At 42.7% G+C, this 18728-nt stretch overlaps 1 protein-coding gene across 1 annotated transcript in view; it reads left to right on the top strand.

The window, feature by feature from the left end:
• Window positions 1–703: 703 nt before the first annotated feature.
• The window catches only part of LOC142941721 (glutamate receptor ionotropic, kainate 2-like), a 49068-nt gene continuing 31043 nt past the window's right edge, over window positions 704–18728 (top strand). Inside the window, exons 1-3 of the mRNA XM_076083750.1 lie at window positions 704–848; window positions 16101–16268; window positions 16775–17032. Coding sequence (XP_075939865.1) covers window positions 725–848; window positions 16101–16268; window positions 16775–17032 — 550 coding nt within the window. The 5' untranslated portion in view covers window positions 704–724. The remainder of the gene's footprint in view (window positions 849–16100; window positions 16269–16774; window positions 17033–18728) is intronic.

The raw sequence follows: 18728 nt of genomic DNA, 5'->3' as shown, positions 1-18728 counted from the left end.
AGATTGCATCGTTACTGACACGTCTCAAAATGCATGGGAGCTTGACGGGAAGTTTTGGGGCTAACAGAGGCACTACAGCCTGGGATAAAGTTTCCCACTTCTCCCGGCCCATTATTTCTCTCTGTCTCTTTCCCTCCATCCATCTCCCTCTCCCTATATCCTCACCCTTCCTCTTTTTCATTTATTTCTATCTGTATATTCATCTCCCTTCTCTCTCCCTCTCTCGCCCCCTCTCTCTCTCTGTCTCTCTCTCTTGGTGCGCGTTCACAACACTAACCTTGGCTCGACGTCAGAGCCTGTGCAGCAGTGCAGTATAATGGGAGCGCAAGCAACCCAGAGCGCTTCATAGGGGGCTGTATATCGCTGCTGTATCCTATGCGTGGTGCTCTGTAGCCCCTCTCCAACCCTCTCCAGTACCTTACCTACAGCCCATGCTTGGGCTCCCCCCTCCCCACTGGATCCGTACCCCTCGACATGGATGTCCCGCTGTCCCTCGACCCGAAGGATTGTTGCTTCTTGGCGCAGTGAAGGAGGAGAAGGAGAAGGGGAATGAATCATGCCGGGACTGCTAATGGATTTAGGGAAAGCGCGAGTGACCATGCCGTGATCTTGCGCATCCAGGGCCGCCGTCACCCTGCCTTGCCCAACGAGCGTAAAATAATTACGGGGGAATCAAACCCGCGCACCGGGGGGATTAAACCACTGTGCATTTTTTAAAAACAACATGAAGATTACCTCCCATCATCTGATGATAAGCAGTCTCGTTTTCAGGTCCAACCTCAGGCTGATCCCGCTTCTGCTGCTGTTTCTTGGTCACTCTCGCGGGATGCCACACGTTTTAAGATTTGGTAAGAATCTGTTTGTTTATAATACGGTATCATCTGTAACGATGTCTGGCGACACGCCGCCTGGATTGTCGACAGCGAATGCATGGATTCACTGAACGCAAAAAGCAGATGTATCGAGACATTTCGTCCCACTCTTGCATTGTTTTAGTTGGCAAAACAATTTGACCAGCACTCTAATGATGACTCTGATGAATAGTTGACAGTTGTTTCATTATAATCTCATAATGTTTTGTAACGATATTTTGAAGGCATTTTACACCGTCAAGGATGTTCCAGTAACTTTGAACGGAAATCTACTGTAGCTAACCCGTAAAAGAAGGAGCACACATATGCAACAGTTCGCGGACAGAAGAAGGGTATCTCTACCAGACTCGTTGATCACGGAGTCTTGTATCTTCACGGCCTTTTTAACTGCTGACACCCCAACATGTCCTCTGCAGTAAATGTATACATGTAAACATTACACCCGGAGTGCAGATCAATCGCTCTAATCTGTCACAAGGGCCAATCGATATGCCGGGCAGTAGGCTACTTTTCATCCTTAATCCCACTCAACTGCTATCCAACGGGAATCCCCGTGATTTGATTTTATTATACCGTTATTGGCAACGATCAAACTAATAGTCCCGGTTCTCAGTGGTGATTGGCTGAGACACGTTGGGAGCCAAATGTACCAAAAGTGAAATACACTTACAGAATAAAATACCTCATTCTGAGAGTATGTGTAGTTCATTAGCCTAAACATTGATTGTCTCTTTAAGAACGCTCGCCTGGTGGCAGAATGATAATTAAGGATGAGGATTAAAGTAGTTCTTCAACAGTTACCACTACAGTGCATTGTTGCTGATTCATAACCTCAAAATGCTGCTATTAACATCTGTGTTCCCACCAAATCACGGCCTCCTGAGGTTTTGCCCGTTGCTTAATTAGATCCGTTTCAGGATGGTTGTGTTTTCGATTTTTGTTGAGAGCATCTTGGAGTGACAGGGCAGCCCCCCCCCCACACCACCCCTTCCCCTCCCTGACAACGGATGTCATCAAGTGTTGACAACACATCCTTACAATCCCCAATTCCCCCGAGGGTCCTGTTTAAGAGTCAGGCGGCGTCCGCAGAAGCCGGCGCTATGGTAACGGGATGTGCTTGTCTTCGTACTGCATCCTGCATCCCGATGAGCGATTTCCCGTCTCACACGTTGTCTGACAGTCGCCGGGCGTCTATTCAGTCATCCATGGGGGAGGACAAAAGTCCCTGCACGGTAGCATTTTACACAGAACTTTCCATGCCGGCAAACAAGGAGTACATTCCTGGGAGAACCGATGTCGAGAAAAAATGATAAGATATTTGTTATACCTCGGGGGGAATTTGGGTAATTGATATCACGGTAGTTTGATAAAGTCAAACAGCATCAGATTCAATTCGGAGTCATTAGTTGACTGTACGTCGCCATACCAAAATATTGTTTATGCTGAAACCCTGCAAGGCATCCGGCATCACTGACACAACGGGAAAATAATCATGCAACATAAGAGGTGATCCATGTCACCGTAAGATCAGAGGTAAATCATGCCTGATTTTGCCTGTGTTCTGGAGGCAGGAGCGGCTGAAACGAGGCTAAAAATAGGCGGGTCTCTGTCCATGGTCCTGCTAGTGCGACCAAACAAGCCACTGAACCGCCTGATCAGGACCACGGACAGCGAACCTGGCAGCCTGCTGCCTGTTGCTGACCAAAAATAACAATTATTATGCTTTTAAATAGAGTATGATGTGTCGCTGGGTTTTTGAACAGCATTTACTCTGTCAGTCAAGCAGCAGCCACGTCTCATCTATCCGTTGTAAGATGGCTTAGTTTCGTGTAGTGTAATTAATTATCTTTAGAAAAGATGATATGTGTATCTGTCTGTGTTTTCTTATAAAGGAGCTCAGTTTCCAAGAGAGAAAGATAACGATAGACTCGTGTGTGCTTGATTTTTATTAAAAAAAACAAATGCAAGTTGGTGCAAGTTGGTGTGTTTAAGTATGTGAGTGAGAGGAGAAATACAAAAATGCCTTGAGAGTCAATGGACCCCATTCGTACTTTTTATATGCATTTCCTGTCCTGCAGGATGTGCTTGCTCAGCAGATAATCCCAGCTGCTTGCAAGAGGCTGACTAAACGAGGGGGTCAGCTCCCCTGGGTCTGGCTGCTCCTGCCCCAAGTTCCATTCTGCCCAGACAGGCGCTTCACATTGTACAACCACTGTTCTCCTGTCAGGCGGAGACCTTTACACATGCACACACACATACACACACACACACACACACACACACACACACTGTAACACCAAAACATAGTCAGCCCTTTGTATTCACAGCATCGGCCTCACCGTGTAGAGCGACAAGTGTCAGAGAAAGAAAAAAGCGTTCTGGCCACCAGCTGCAGGCAAAAGTGCTGAGCTAATTTCCACACAGAAATTAATGATTGTGCTGAATATTCCTCATTTATAAATCTTACAGGTAATTCATTTACTTTGATTCTGAAACGGGCCCGGTGCAGCCGACGTAATGAGATACGTTGGAGATAAGATTCCCTTTTTATAATAATTTCACACTCGCCTTTTGGGATCACTGAAAGAGACTTTGTAGTTACTGATGCTGCTGAGGCTCTCCCAGAACAAGATCTCTTTTTTTCAATTGCCACTTTGGTATTCTCTCCACATGCATTCGTACAATGTAGGCTAAAGAAAAAGCTGTAAAATGTCCACTTCAAACGTATAATGTAACAGCTTAGTTGCGTGGCATGAACAACTGAACTTCGTTTTGAATTTGCAAGCTGAGCTATGCTTGGCTAACATCATTTTTTCCCTTCAGTTACAGTTCACGTAGGTGGAAATGCAGGGTTGCATTATATTCTATATTAGCTCCTAAAAAGAGCTAATTTTGCACTCTTCCATGGCACTGTACGTATATGATCTTATTTAGCTGTCCCCGTTACAAATGCTCAGTCACTCAAGCAATGAGTCATCACATCTGCCATTCCATCAATGCTAATTGAGTTTGCTAATTGTGTCTAATTCATACAACGTCCCAGGAAGAACTTCAACAGAGGGAAAATTAACAGTGAAACAGGGACAGTGTTTTAATTTTGATGACCATAGTTGTTCTGCGGCTGTGAGACATTATCACTGCCATCTTTAGACCGCTCTGTCAGAAACAGATCCATTGGCTGCTGCTGAAAGTATTGTTGACTCCGAGAAGCTCATTTTGTTTGTTTATTTCCTAGTTATATGTTTATATTTTCCCCAATACAGACACGTGTGGGAATATTTATGACTAAACACAACATTGTTTTTAATTTTCAATCAAGGCATTTTTTTTCAGTCCTCTGGCAAATGACAGCTTTATCTAACTACTTTCACAATGCGGAGGGATGAAGGATGAAGGCCTTTTATTGCATTTCTAATATTGAACACTCTTTTCATGCCATCAGCTGTGTTCATGGAGGAGACATTACAAGGTTGTCAAAAACAAGCAAGGGCAGAGGGAACAAATTCAAGGGGAGTTTGTCGTTAATTGACTTTATTTGCCTTTCCTTTCCGCCAGCCTGAATTATCAGCATGGAGTTTAGTTTGGGATTGCAGGAATTAAGGATAACACCCTGCCCTGGCCCACTGCCAGCACGTTCACAGCAACACACATTTAAATAGGCACAAAGCTGCTTAAAATATTCACGTGTCACTTGGCCGCGCTGTAGCTTATAGAAATATGAAACCTTCTCCTCTCTACTGGCAAATGATTTCCACGGTTTAAAAATACCCACTGTGGGTTCCAAGAACAAAAAGGAGATCTGTCTTACATTATCATGCAGCACCACACATGGGCTTGAAGCAGAGAACTATCTAGATGGATTTCTTAAACATGTTTACATTCCTGAGACTTTGAAGGTCTAGCTGTCATGCTTCAGTTACAAAAGGCTCGATGGTGATTAATTCTTGGTACAGATTTCTTGGCATTTTGAAATGGGAAATATCTGTGAGGTATGAAATTAGTTTTCTTCTTTTGCTTAGTGTTGACTCGTTTTTTTTAGATTTACCAGCTTCATTGGAAAAGATTATTCGCTTCAGAGAGGAGGCTTTAGATGATTGACCGTGTTTGCAGGGTAACACGTTCTAGCATAACTGCCTCCTCTGACATATTGTCTATTTTTATAAATCAAATACATCTGAGTCCTGTATTCTTCTACTGCCTTGTGGAAGGCTTGTCTACTGCATTGGCTTTTATTATTCACAGCCTATCACTCCTTGTCATTGCCACTCATGCATTTCCCTGCGTATCAGAAGGGTTGGGGATTATATGTGCAATTGTTCTGTGAAACTGTCCCTTGAGAAGAGCCCTGCTGCAGCATGTCTTGCTGCCTGGTCGTCTGGCTTAGACGACCTGACTCAAGGTCAAAGCTGAAAATGCTCACAAGGAATCTTTATTTTTTGTTTAAAGAAAAAAAAAAACTTTTTAACACATGTGGCGCTGTCCTTCTCACAATCCCACCAAGGGAGATGGAAGAAAATCTAAAGTCAATGAGAGGTGTAAGAAAAACAATGTTTTTTAGAGAAGGAAAACCAGCGAGAGAGGGAGTCTGTGTAAAGTGAGAGCGAGTAGAAAAACAATGAGTGTTGAAGGCCAGCAGATACAAAGTAAAGATAGATTAGTTTGCCTCTGAGCAGTCCACTCTCAGCCCACTCTCAGTCGGGGTCTTTTATTACTGTTTTCTGATGGCTTCTGTGAGGAGACACAGAAAGGACAGTAGAGTGTGTTGTGGAAATATAGTGGGAGGCCAGGAGTCATGCACTGCAGCTCTGAATAAATGTCAGCGATATAGTATTAGCAAGGCGGGACTATAAGCATGAAATAGCTTTTACAGGACAGAACAACGGTAACACACAAAACATTGGTAACACAAATATCCTCGTAGGTAGTTTCTTGGGGAACTAAACTCAAAATATATTTGTATTATGATTACATGAATTTATCTATATTGCCTCATTACATAGGTGGCTGTCTCCACTTCCAGTAGACTGTAAAATGGTGGGAATCAATAAAAAGCAATGTGTTTGTATTGCTAAGAGGAATCATGAAAACATGAAAGAAACTGGCAGCATAGCGGGTATTGTGCCAAGTCCCGGGTGGCTTCCTCCTGTGTGGGTCTATCACAGGTTGCCATCTGTGAGAATGCAAACACGTAAACTAAAAACTACGTGTGCTTTAAGACGGATGTGCGGGTTTGGATTAATAATGCATGTTACTGTGAATTAATGACGACTTTAAACAGAGACAAGCTGCAGGGACTTCTGGGAGCCAATTTGGTTTTTGATGTAGGCAATATCACATTTCTAACACAGATCTGACACGTTCCAAACTCAGTTGGAATATTTCATTTACTCTCTGTGTGATATACGTTCTGAAGTGGCTGCGCTTTAAATGGTATGATACTTCCACTTGCTGCCATATTGTTCCATGCTTTGCGTCGGTGTGTGGGAGTACCATGAGACTTTTAACTTCATAGGAGCCTAGCTGTTGTAATTTACGACTATTTGTTTGCGTAATGGAGGAAAACAAACAGGGCTTGTCAATGGTTTATTATGGAAGCTGGTGATAGTGCTAATTGGGAGACGGGTTCAATGTTTACTGTGTATTTGCTCTAATTAGTTAATATATGCAGGAGGTCATTTGTTGGATGTGTTTGTTGCTATAGCACTAAGCGGCAAATACCTATAATTTCACCCATGCCGCGATATATACACATTTAAAACTGTGTCTTAATGTGTCCCGTAAACAGGAGCAATGCCATGTGAATTCCAAGCATGCAGTAAAGATAGTTGGAGGCACATACAAATGAAAGCACTGACGTCCAAACTACAAGAAGTCAATCGATTGCAGAAAGCCCTCCTGTGTTGGCTATGATGTGAGGCCCCCGATCAGGTTAGGATGTGGTGACCTTCATCTCCAGCCAGCTGAATAAAGGAGTAAGAGGAGGAGGGTTAGCGACTGACTGAAAGACAGAAAGCAGAATACGTGCTCCCATCGACAGCACAGCCGGTCAGACGTATGAACGTTTCTCTGTGTGAACCAAGGACACGGGGGGGGATGGGCTCTGTGGGAGGACGTATTGAGGCAGGCTTACCTAAAATCATGTTCTTTGAATCAGCATGACACTCTATTGTCCACGGCCCACTAGGGCTATGCAAAACGTCTCCTCCTGCTATGTTGAATTCCATTTTTTTCCCTGTCCTTCCTTTCCTCTTGCTCAAAGGAGGTGTTTGTGTAGCTCTCTCTAAATCAGTCTTCCATTATTTTTGCTTTGAAGGTATTTGTGCCAGGAAAGGTGAGAGGAGAAATATGCCCAGGAAAGAAAGAATATGTGTCGGCTTTAGCCAATAGAAACAGAGACGGAAAGAATTTGCGTCAGCTTTAGCTAATGGAAACAGACATGAGCACAAAAGTCAGTGTCTAGTTGATGAATTAAAACTAATCTCATTTCGGTAGAGAAGCTGTAATGCTAAAATTGCAATTTTGCCCACACTTGAAACAACGCACATCCCCATCCGTTTGATACGACCCTCCAATCCGTTATCCACACGCCAAGCATTATGGCGGACTGAAACGCACTTGGATTCATTTCTCTTTTTGTGCAATCTGTTTTAAGATTTTCAGTAGACCTATTGAAGCAAGTTGACTCCATTTCCCTCGCACGGCTACCGATGAGATATTCTCACACCCGGTCATTGCTTTATTGAACATGGCAAAAGACGCTGCATGTTCTAGCCTGCAGGGTGTGAATACACGTGAGAAATTGTGAAATAAACAGAAGACAGCAGATCACAAGAAAGATTAGGACTCTTGATATCCTCACAATTTCACCTCTATTGTATTTTTACATTCATCCTCAACAGATCTTTTCTTATTTTTTGATTTAAAAAAAAAAAAAAAATGAGCAAGCATATTTGAGGAGCTTCGGTAAGCCTCTGGATATTTTCCTTTCCAAAGTCAGTGCACAGGTCTCTTTCATTTCCTTCCCTCTCTGCCACTGTGCAATTGCCTGTGTGTGTTTGTAGAACAAGCAAGAAAAAACCGACACACCGTTGCAGCGAAGAGAGTTGCATATTGACTCGTACCTGTAGCTCTGATTATCAGCTAGCTTGTATACGGCGGTGTCTGATGGGAGGCTGATGAACCCAAACCAGGAGCTGACATTTTCCTGCCCTGTGGCTTAAGGAGAGGAGGGGAAGGATGCAGGTGTCCGTTCAGGTCTAATGGGCTATCCATTCAGCCGTTTAATTGAGTGTCTTTTTATCTGCCTCCTGTGACCTCTTTTATTCTCCATTTCTCCCTCTTCATTTCCTTCGCTCATCTATTGTTTTCTTGCCCCACCCCTCCTTCCTTTCTCCCACTGCCTGTCTCTAAACTCTCCTCTCTTTGGTCGTGTGACAGCAGACTTTGCAATCTGCTTATGTCCCACAGCTTAATCTGACTTTAGACATCATGGCCATCACCTGTTATTTTCTAAACACATGACTGCGAGGAGGTGCACTTTCAGCCTCAAATCAATATACAGAAAGAAAGAAAAGTCCATTTCCTTTTTCATTTTTCTCCTTTCTCAGTTTTTTCCCCCTTTGTCCTCCGATGTCCTTCTCTCCTTGTTGTTTTTGTCTCCCTTTGGCTCTCAGCTTGTCTCCTGGTCCTTCCCCTCCACTTTGTTCTCTCTCACTATCATCAAGCCTCGCTTCCTCTCTTCCCCTGGTCTCAGTGTCCTTGCACACAAAGGCACGAATCCTCATATGACATACACATTCCAAACCTCTATTTCCTATTGTACCTTTTGAATTTCAAAGCAAAGAATATCTTTTCAGTCTCATTGAACTTTTCCTGATCCTGGAATAGAACACTGTGATGTAGCTCTTAGACTTTGTATACACAATACTCCTTTGTCTCTAGCTTAAAACCAACCCTTATATTGTCTTTCCATATTATTTTCTTGACAGAAATGTCATTTTATAAGACAGTATAGATACCGTATGGATTTATTGTGCTGAAGGAACGCTATCTTAAATACACTGCAAGCTACGAGAAATGACTCTGTGTGATTATAATAGAATTTGTATATAGAACATCATTGCCCAATCTGTATATAATTATATTTTACTTCATGTATTTATAGCATATTATTTACCAGCTTCTGTGTCATTACCTATCTGAAAATAATATCCACCTTCTGCTCCAGTATCTCCAAATTATGAAGATTAAAAATTATTATAATCAGATTACTAAAACCCTGCTCTGAGCTTTAACAAGCCGACTGCTGAATTAATTCTTGACCTTTGCCTCTGGATGGAGATAACATCTGCCCTTCTGCAAGAAAGAGTCTAATTTTACAGCCATTTTGCTCAAAATGACAATGGATATAGTGTAATACAGGGCCATTTTGATGAGCAGGAGAACAGTGAGAATTGGAACGAGAGCAGAGGAGGGAGCAAAGAGAACAATGGAGTCTTGTCTAATTTGCTGTGACCTAATTGCAACATTATAAATTAAACTTCTTTTCAGTTCTATTCCAAGGTCGGCTGCGTGTGATACATGTTAACTGTATGTTAGAGATGTTGTAATATAAGTTGACCCCCCCATCACACTCTTTTACTATAAGAGCTGTAGTTTCATGTCAGAAATGGCGTGACAGTGTTTTTGGCAAGTGTTCTGAGAAACAGCTGGAAATCCCACTGCTTTACTTTTAGAGAGTTTGTTTTAAGACTCCGAGATTACTGGTAGTCAAGTTCTCATCTATATTTATTTTGGTGAGCGATACAGCTTGAGGGCTGCAGTATTCAGGGAAGCTCGAGAAACCTAGTCCGTCCGGCCTCGTACTTCTCAGCTGCAATGCCATAAATGAATGATAATGCTTTATATCACAACGGGGAAAGTGATGGCAAGCCAGAGACGCGCATGCATGCATAGTAACAATGTTCTTGAGGCTGGACTCCTGCCTCTCTTAGCCTGCAGTGGGTAATTAGCATCTCTCACACGTGCTTAGGCTTGATTAAAACTCAGTTTACAGCGAGCATTGCTGTGAGGTTGCCATCTATCACCTGCCAGGGCCACCATGAGACGTACTCTAGTCAGTGGGAGTGAGGAACGCGGTGTGTATGCGTGTGGTTGTTTGATAAAGGACAGAAAAAAAATTGGGCACGGAAGGAAAAATGGCAGAGAAGGGTGAGGCATAAAGCATCGGAAAGCATGCTGTTCAGTAACCGGTCCCACTCACTCCCTATGGCCTGTTTATTAGAGCCCAATCACATATCTTCTGTGTTGGCAGGAAAAAGCTCCTGACTGCAGTTTTGGGATTTGTGTTATTTACTTCATAACCTTGTGACGGCAGTTTTGGGAACACTCATGTTTACACTCGGAACTCGAAGGCTCATAAAACCCACAGTGTGTAGAAGTCACTTTATTCTTCCCAAAATACCTGTGCATCAATCAAACAATAACATTTTTATTCCTCACTAAAACACAGCTGCAATATACAGTACGTCATAACTGCATGGTGTATATTTGTTATGTTGATGACAAACATTATTATTGAGTACATTTACATACAGTGTGCTATTAGCATGTTTGCTCGCAAAGATCTCAAAACGCCTTGCCATCACTCTGAATGTTATGTTATAGTCTGTCTTTTGTTGTCTGTGCTCCTGTTTATTTGTGTGCATTAGACGCTTTAGATATTTTAATCTTTGCAAGCAAGGAGCTTCCAGTTTTCTATATGTTGTGACTCCAGGCCTTTTAAGATCTGAAAGGGGCTGTCCGTTCTACTCCTGTTCTATTTCTATGCTTTGACTCAAACGGCACTGCGATATTTCTTTAAGGAGCTCATCTAATCTCAAGAGCTGGCGCATATTTGTGTGTGTGTGTGAATGAGCATCTGTGTATCTTGTGTGTGTGTGTGTGTGTGTGTGTGTGTGTGTGTGTGTGTGTGTGTGTGTGTGTGTGTGTGTGTGTGTGTGTGTGTGTGTGTGTGTGTGTGAAAATGAGCGTGTGCACTTTGTGCTTCTCCATCTTATTTTCACAGGGGTAAGTATTTCTTTACAGTTGTTTTATGCAATTTGAGAGCAGTGGAGAGGTTGGAAACTGCGAGCAGACAGAAGTCATTTGGGACTTCAGCAATTCAAGGCCTGTGAAAGTGTACTCACAGTTTGGCACAATTAGTACCAAAAGGGGTCCCTGCTTGACAAATTAGCACACAAAATGTCAGCCGGTAGTTTAGCACATCAACAATGAGCCCTTGCAAATTAGCACATATTTTGAGGAGGGAGCTGGCACATTATTATGAATAGAGAGAGCCGGGCAAATTAGCACATCTGTTGCCAGCGCTCAGCATTAATACATGTTTCATGATCACTGGTTTCCTGCTTGGAGCTGGGTCAGGGACGAGGGTGGTGGCACACATTTCTAATCGAAGATTAAATGGACCTTTTGGCAATGGTAGAGCTAATTTTTATTAGTGAAAATTAACTTAGGTGGCTCTGAATGCCGCAGGCGTGGGCATTCAATTCTCACATCAGTCACATTTTCTCCCACACTCAGTTGTTTCTTACCTGACAGGTTTGCTTACGCTCAATCTTAAGAGTGCGTGATTGTATGTGCTCACACGAGTATGTTGCAGTGTGTGAGTCAGCCTGAGGCTTAACGCGGAGCTGTGGCAGGTGACAGTCCAGTCTAGTGTCAAGAGGCTTTAGGGTGACAAGAGTGATTCCATCCTGGAGAAAAAACAAGCCAAACAAGTCAGATTACAACAGCTAAACTGTTGTTCACATAAGCTGCTTTCTTATGGTTTCATGTTCAGTTTGCATAACTCTAGAGTGATTCATTACGAATTTAGTTGATTGATGACTCACTGTGTTGGTCGAATTATTTGTGCTTATTTGTGTTTTTAACTGTTTTCTCTTGGGTTGTGGACGTTTTTATACCTTGGTATTTTATGCTATACAACTCCTGAATTCCTATTCAGCAATACTAGTATTTCCCTCCATTGGTTTTACTCTTCTATCTCTCATCTGATTTAAGCTGAAGTTTGGCTTCTAAACAAGTTTACCAGACTCAAGCAAGATCTCTATCAAGTGTCAGCTTATAAAATGTACCTCTATTAACCAAGTTTAATGCTTTCCTTATCCTGCCTTTACAGCAGCAAGGCTCTGCAAGATATTATCTCTCAGACGAGGAGAGATGTAGCTGGTCAAACAACACACCATTATGTTTCACCTCTGCTACTAACAATATTAAAGAAGCATGTACATGTAGAATGTAGAATACAATAAAATGTCGGTCCTCAGCAAAAAAAAAATTATAATTGTTAAGGATTTTTAAATTTGGATTTAAATGATGTTGTAAACCGGGACTTAATTACCTTGAAATGATGGTTTGTTTGTGTGATATCGCACTAGAGAACATCCTGCACAGTTGATGCATCCCTTGGCCTGGTCAGATTTCTGGGGATTTTCAGCGTGACAGAGAATTGGCCCTTGTGCAGCATAGGAAGGTCAGTCTACCGCAAGGGGATCTTCAGATTAATGACCAGGGGCGGCGACTCTCTGCAGGCCTTCATGCATCATGTCCCATTCACCGCCAAACATGTCAGGGACCGCTCCCATCGGGAATTTCAGGGATATTTATGGATCTTTTCCGTCACTTTTGCCTCTTGCCGATTGGCTCCAAGCACCGGCTGAAAGACGGAAGGAGACAGAAACAGTCCAGGGTTTTTGGGGGGGGGGGGGGGGGGGTGGAGGTCCAGCTTAACTGAGCTACTTCACGTTCATACCTGGGCCACTTGCCCTACCGACAGGGTTGCTTGCCGGTTACCATAGCGCCCACCCTACAGCCCACCACTATCCTGCAGCTGCACTGCTGGTCATTAGTCACAGAGACAGGCCGTCCTCTCTATCAAAACGCTCTTCCTCCACCAATCAGCTGCCCAGATTCCAAAACTGCCGATGCCTATCAGCCATGAGCATATATGCATGAGTCGCCATGGCAACATATCTGATTCCGAGTGAACAAGAGCATCCTTGAGCAGAGAGGGCTAATTGTATTTGCCTTCATGGTTTAGTTAGTACGTATTTTTATTTTAGTACTGAATTATCTTTATCTGCTAATTACAGAGAACTGAAGTCACTGAAATATGGTGTACGTTTTAATTCTTGTTCAGAGCAGCATGTGAGCAGTAGAATACATGTTACTATCAGTGATACATACTTTCATCACCTGTACATTACACTTTCTGCTCAGGCTCTCTCTCTCTCTCACACACACACACACACACACACACACACACACACATATCAACAGGCCTGTTTTTTTCTCGTCAGGGTAATTATCCAGCTCATAACTCACCAGAGCTTTTATTTGGACTATAATTCACACCAGTCCCAATGATGTCACCATAATTCATACACGCACACACACACACACACACACACACACACACACACTGATTATCTCAGCTGTAACTCACAGACCTGCAATCAGATAGACCACAACACTAATAAGAGGAGGATGAGTAGACGGTTTATACAAGATTTCTTGCAAGCTAAATTACAACCAGATTTCAGTTTGGGAAGGAATCTTAATGTTAAATTCATCATTCAGTTTCAACAATACTGAAGAAGTATTATCATGTAACATGCTACACTCCAAAGAGCATGAAATCAAACAAAAAACATTTCATTTTCTGTAACACAATGCTTGAAATCTCCTTGGAATTAGGAAATGTAACCCTTTGTGGACGGAATTTTATTGTCCTGCTCTTCTGTGTTCTCAAAGTATACGCGGTTAGTTTCAAACCAGCATGTCCGAGCCATGGAGCATGCCAAAGAAATCCGATGAGCATAACTTAATATCCTTATGCTCATTTTCAAACTCGTTCAACAGGCCAGTGGAGCTCTGTCTGTTCCCTCAGGGCAATATTGTAATTATTATCTATTAGGTCAGACAGACACGATTCCAATCATCTTTAATGGTGATTCTCGGGTATTCAGTCTTTTTCAGATTAATGTGCAATTTCAGTGAAATGAAATGCCATGAATAGCAGCATGGTCACATCCCATTGCTGTGTAGCGGGAGGACCAACGCATGAGAACCTCATTATTATCACTCAATGACAGTGAAGCACAAAACATGTACTAAAGTGCCTTTACAGGTTTACTCTGAATTCTCATCTTCCACTGCGACATGCGTCTCTCTTTCTCTCTCCATGTCCCCTTCTTCAATTCTCTACTGAACATTACATATAAAAGAAAATGCTATAACATAAAGCAAGGAAGCATATGGGTGTGCCGTGGTGACAGTGATAAAACGCAAGTTAATGACATCTTCTTTTCCCTCCTGCATTCCCTTTCTTTCCCTTCCTGCCATGGCCGGCCGCTATTTATAGCTGCTGTGTCTGTTACTGTACAGCTCTCACTCTTTCTCCGCTCTTTAAAAAAATGCCTCACTCCCTCTGTCTTCTTCTCTTTCAGTCTCTTTTCCCTCCCTCTCCGTAATTGAATCAATAAACAGGCTTTTAAACTTTTTTTCAGTTTGGATTTCGTCAAACCGACTCTCTGTCCTCCGAGAGGACGGGAGCCGTGGATGGACTGCTGAACTCAGCTCTTGACTCCAAGAGTTTTTCTCAGAGCCGCTCTCACAACCCCCTTTCATCTTTTTTTTTTTTTCCTAACGTCATACGTTCTCTTTTAAGTTTGACTTCTGTAACGCTTTCTCAGGATTTTGTCCATCCTCAAAGGTGGACCAGCTTTCGGAACGTTGGTTGGCTTTTTTTTACTTTGAAAGTTTAAAGTAGTTGCTGGACTCTACAGCTGTTTCAGTTGTTTGACATACAAATGTTCTCTTTGAAACTGTAATATGGTTAATACTCCGGCATATTGCACCACCTGCAACATGACAATACCTCTTCCTAATGCTGTATGTGTGGAAATACTCTCATCATCTTTACTGACCCCAATAACAACTTAGATAGTATGTCCTCGTTTGTATATCGGATGAATCGAAACAAAAATTTGATATATTTAGTTAAAAACAGAGCACGTCAATTTGATCAAAACTTTGCAATATGTCCTTATAAAGTTAGTGTCAAATTTATTGACATGCATTTTTGTTGATTGTCAAATGAATGCAGGTAAAAAATGTCTTGTCATAATCTTTAATTGAAACACATTTGTCGTCTGTTCAAACACTGCCTTCCTTTGTTTAGGATTCTGAACCACATTGATGGACCATCTGGAGCTTTATTCGTTTTTTTGGTTCGGCTCAAGATAATTGACAAGTCTGAAAGGAGCTGTTTTAAGTTGACAACACCTTACTTTGCGGTGGTAATTATATTGTCTGGCTCATGCGGTGTGGTGAAACAGCGTGTATTGTTTATTTTTTGTGTTGTAGGCTTTTACTTTGACAACTAATGAGCATCCCAAGGTGTGAATCACATATATCTAAAAGTTAACAAGACTTCTCAGGCAGGCACAGCACGAACCTCCCTTCAGGATGCTCTCCCATTAAAAATCAACAGTCAAATATGACGCAGAAATAATCATTTCAACCTCTGAGTCGATTTGTTTTTAATGAGTGTAATTAAAAGCTTCCTGAGGTTTTCTGATTTGATTGGCCTTCTCCTTCACTTCGCCTGTCTTTCTGTTCTTGCCCTTCTTTTTATTCCTCTTTACATATCTTACTGGTTCCTACCATGGCTCTGTTTTGCCTTTCCTCTACCTTTTCTTTGTCTTTTTGCCCTCATTTCTCTACTCCCTGCGCTCTCTTCTCATTTTGCTCTCCTCTCATTTGAGAATCACTGGAATCAATGGGACAAAGTGGAAGAGTGAACCTTTCTGCCAAGGCTGAGTGAGGGAGTTAAAGAAGGTCACTCACCCCTGAACTCACCTCCCAATGTAACTAATTGCCTATAATTACACTGACAACTGCCACAGAATGCAAATTAGCTGAGATCCAGACGCCTTATCGGCACTGTAAATCAGTTCCATGTCAGTGTCTGACTGAGCTGTGTAAAGCATTGAACACAATAGCACCGGTTTTTAAAAATGATAGCACTGCTGGAGCTGTAATTGCCTGCATCATATCGACCATTTACTTGAATGTCAATTGTGTTGAGGAATCTTCTGTTCTTACAAGAACTGGTTATTCAGAGGGCTTTTTCTCAGCTGTTACTTTGTTTTGCCTGACCCTCAGGAGGAATATTTGAATCCATTGAGAGCGGCCCTTCCGGAGCAGAGGAACTAGCCTTTAAATTTGCCTTGAACACAATCAACAGGAACCGCACCTTGCTCCAAAACACCACGCTGACCTATGACATCCAGAGAATAAACATCTTCGACAGCTTTGAAGCCTCCAGGAAAGGTGAGTCGGGGGATTTGCTATGAAATTGTTTTGCTGATTTTTAGTTGCAACAACTTTTGTGTTGAAGAAATTAAGAAATAATCGTTTCGTCATATGGCTCCCATGCCATTTGGGAAATGTACTCCTGACAGGGATGACTCATAAAAGAGTACAAAACATTCAAAACGAGTAAGGAAAAAATCATCCAAAACTCAGCATGTTTCTGCAAAAAAAAATGTCAAATGTTTGCTATTGAGCTGTGTAAATACCAAAGAGTGGCGACAAACACAGAAAATCAATTTAGACAATCATTGGCTGTGTCTGAGATCAAACTCAATGGTGCACTCTATTTACCGTCATTTTGAGTGTAAAATGTCTGCGCTATACTAGAATAGGAGTCTGACACCCAGTAAATGTTTTTTAAAACACCCGTTCTTGTTACTTCATGTTTGTTTGGTGTGACATATGTGGGCAAAATTGAAAGCATTAAGCTAACTTGTCACTTCTTCCTCTTCTTACCCTACTAGCATGTGATCAGCTTTCCCTCGGGGTGGCGGCCATTTTTGGCCCCTCACACAGCTCATCGGCCAATGCAGTCCAATCGATCTGTAACGCTTTGGGAGTGCCCCACGTCCAGACCAAATGGAAGCATCAAGTGTCCGACAACAGGGACTCGTACTTTGTCAGCCTGTATCCCGACTTCTCCTCCCTCAGTAGAGCCATCCTCGACCTGGTGCACTTCTTCAAGTGGAGAACAGTCACTGTGGTGTATGACGACAGCACAGGTACAGGTACAGTCAGTGTCTGTCTTCATCTTTCAGTGGTGCTTCTGTTTTGCCTGCTTAGTGTGACAGATGTCATAACCTTCAGCTTTTACACCGTAAAATGTCCAGAAAAAACAGAGATTACTGGGTGAACTACAAAAGAAGCACTGCAGCTCAGAGTTCAGTGGTGAGTGCTTTGTAACCTGTCAAGTTAATTCAGAAATCAATAGCTTACTGTTCTGCCTCAGTCCTGCAGGTGCTGCCCATGTCAGTCTTCCAGGAGAGTGAGCAGCAGCATAGAAAAAAAAAAAGAGAACGGCATTACCCAGAATGACCCAGTGTCTCTTCAGATTAATGCAATGCAGAATTATACGATGTGGGGGCTGACAACAGACGTTAATAACACACAGAGACACTTGATTTCTAAAGGGTGGCTATCAAATGTGTCTGTGAGCCATTTTGTCTGTCCTGTGACTTTGTGGAGAGGCTCATAATATGCATTTTAGAAGACGAGTCGTATTTTAGCTTGAGTGCAGCGATATTTTTCTGAGCGTAATCGCTCCAGAGAAGATAACAATATCCAAATGCTCATTCGCAATTTATGAGCTATTTGGCGTGATGTGGTTGACAGCTTCATGTACCGGTAGGTAAATTAGACTGAGTTGAGAGGAGGTTTAAATTTTAGACAGGTTGCATAATGACTTCATTCCCTACAAATGAATATTGTCTTGGAGTTGACGTCCTAAATTGGGCCGCTAAATAGAAATTGACTACCATTTTTCGTCCTTTTAACAAGCAATGTGATAGTTTTACTGCTACAGTATTTTGCTTCCTCCATCATCTCTATAACAGGCAATCCTGCAGCATGCTAGTGCCCGTACGCTAACCTCGGACTATATATCCCAATGACTCGTCCCACTTGTCACATTATTCTGACTCATCTCCTTGACCTCTCTTCACTTCCTGCCTTGGAGCTCAGTATGTTAACACCCTCATTCTCCAGCAAACTGCCCCAGCGAGATGCCAAAAGGTGACCTCTCTCCTCTCGCCTCTCTCTCAGTCAGATAGGAGCGGCTTGGGCCTCCTCTGTGGAGTGTTTCTGCTATAACACACCTGACGCCCTGAAAAAGTGTGACTGCTGCATAGCCGCGTTGCTTTCCCCCACCGCTTCCACCTGGTCCCGGGCTGTAATCACACAGCTTCATGCTCCAGGGCCCCGCGCTGCTGATTGGAGCCTATCTGACGGCTGGCAGGAAAAACTATCGGAGGGGATAAAATATTCACACACAGCCGTTAGAAGATCCAGGGGGAAAGTCTGAAGGCATTAGCCAGAGCCCACAAACATCGACACTGACTGTGTTTCCCAAATGTTGAGCTCCCTTGACAGTTTTTTTTCTTTCTTGCTTAACACCTCCCAAAGTGTCGCACGGACATAAACAGGGAGATGTGGACATGCCCTAGAGTAGGGATCTAGTGGGATTACCTGAGGAAAGCTCTAGGTGGTTCAGTATTCCTCCCTGCAATGGTACTTTTCACAACAAGACCTGCATGTTCCTATTTCACACCAATCCTTCTATAGGCCTCAGGGAGACCCAGCCCTACTCACAGTAAGACCATTAAACTGCTCACACAGCACTTCATTTCAAAATAAAAAATAGGCTGAGCTATCTTAAAGTGGTTCCACAAAAAAAAAGAAATCCTATCTCTCTTCAGTTCC

The sequence above is a fragment of the Anarhichas minor genome, unplaced genomic scaffold, assembly GCF_050575085.1.
Source record: "Anarhichas minor isolate MPS153535 unplaced genomic scaffold, ASM5057508v1 ptg000136l, whole genome shotgun sequence".
In the NCBI taxonomy this organism is placed as follows: Eukaryota; Metazoa; Chordata; class Actinopteri; order Perciformes; family Anarhichadidae; genus Anarhichas; species Anarhichas minor.
Note: the sequence above shows the minus strand (reverse complement) of the source record. Positions and strands in the feature narration are given on the sequence as shown.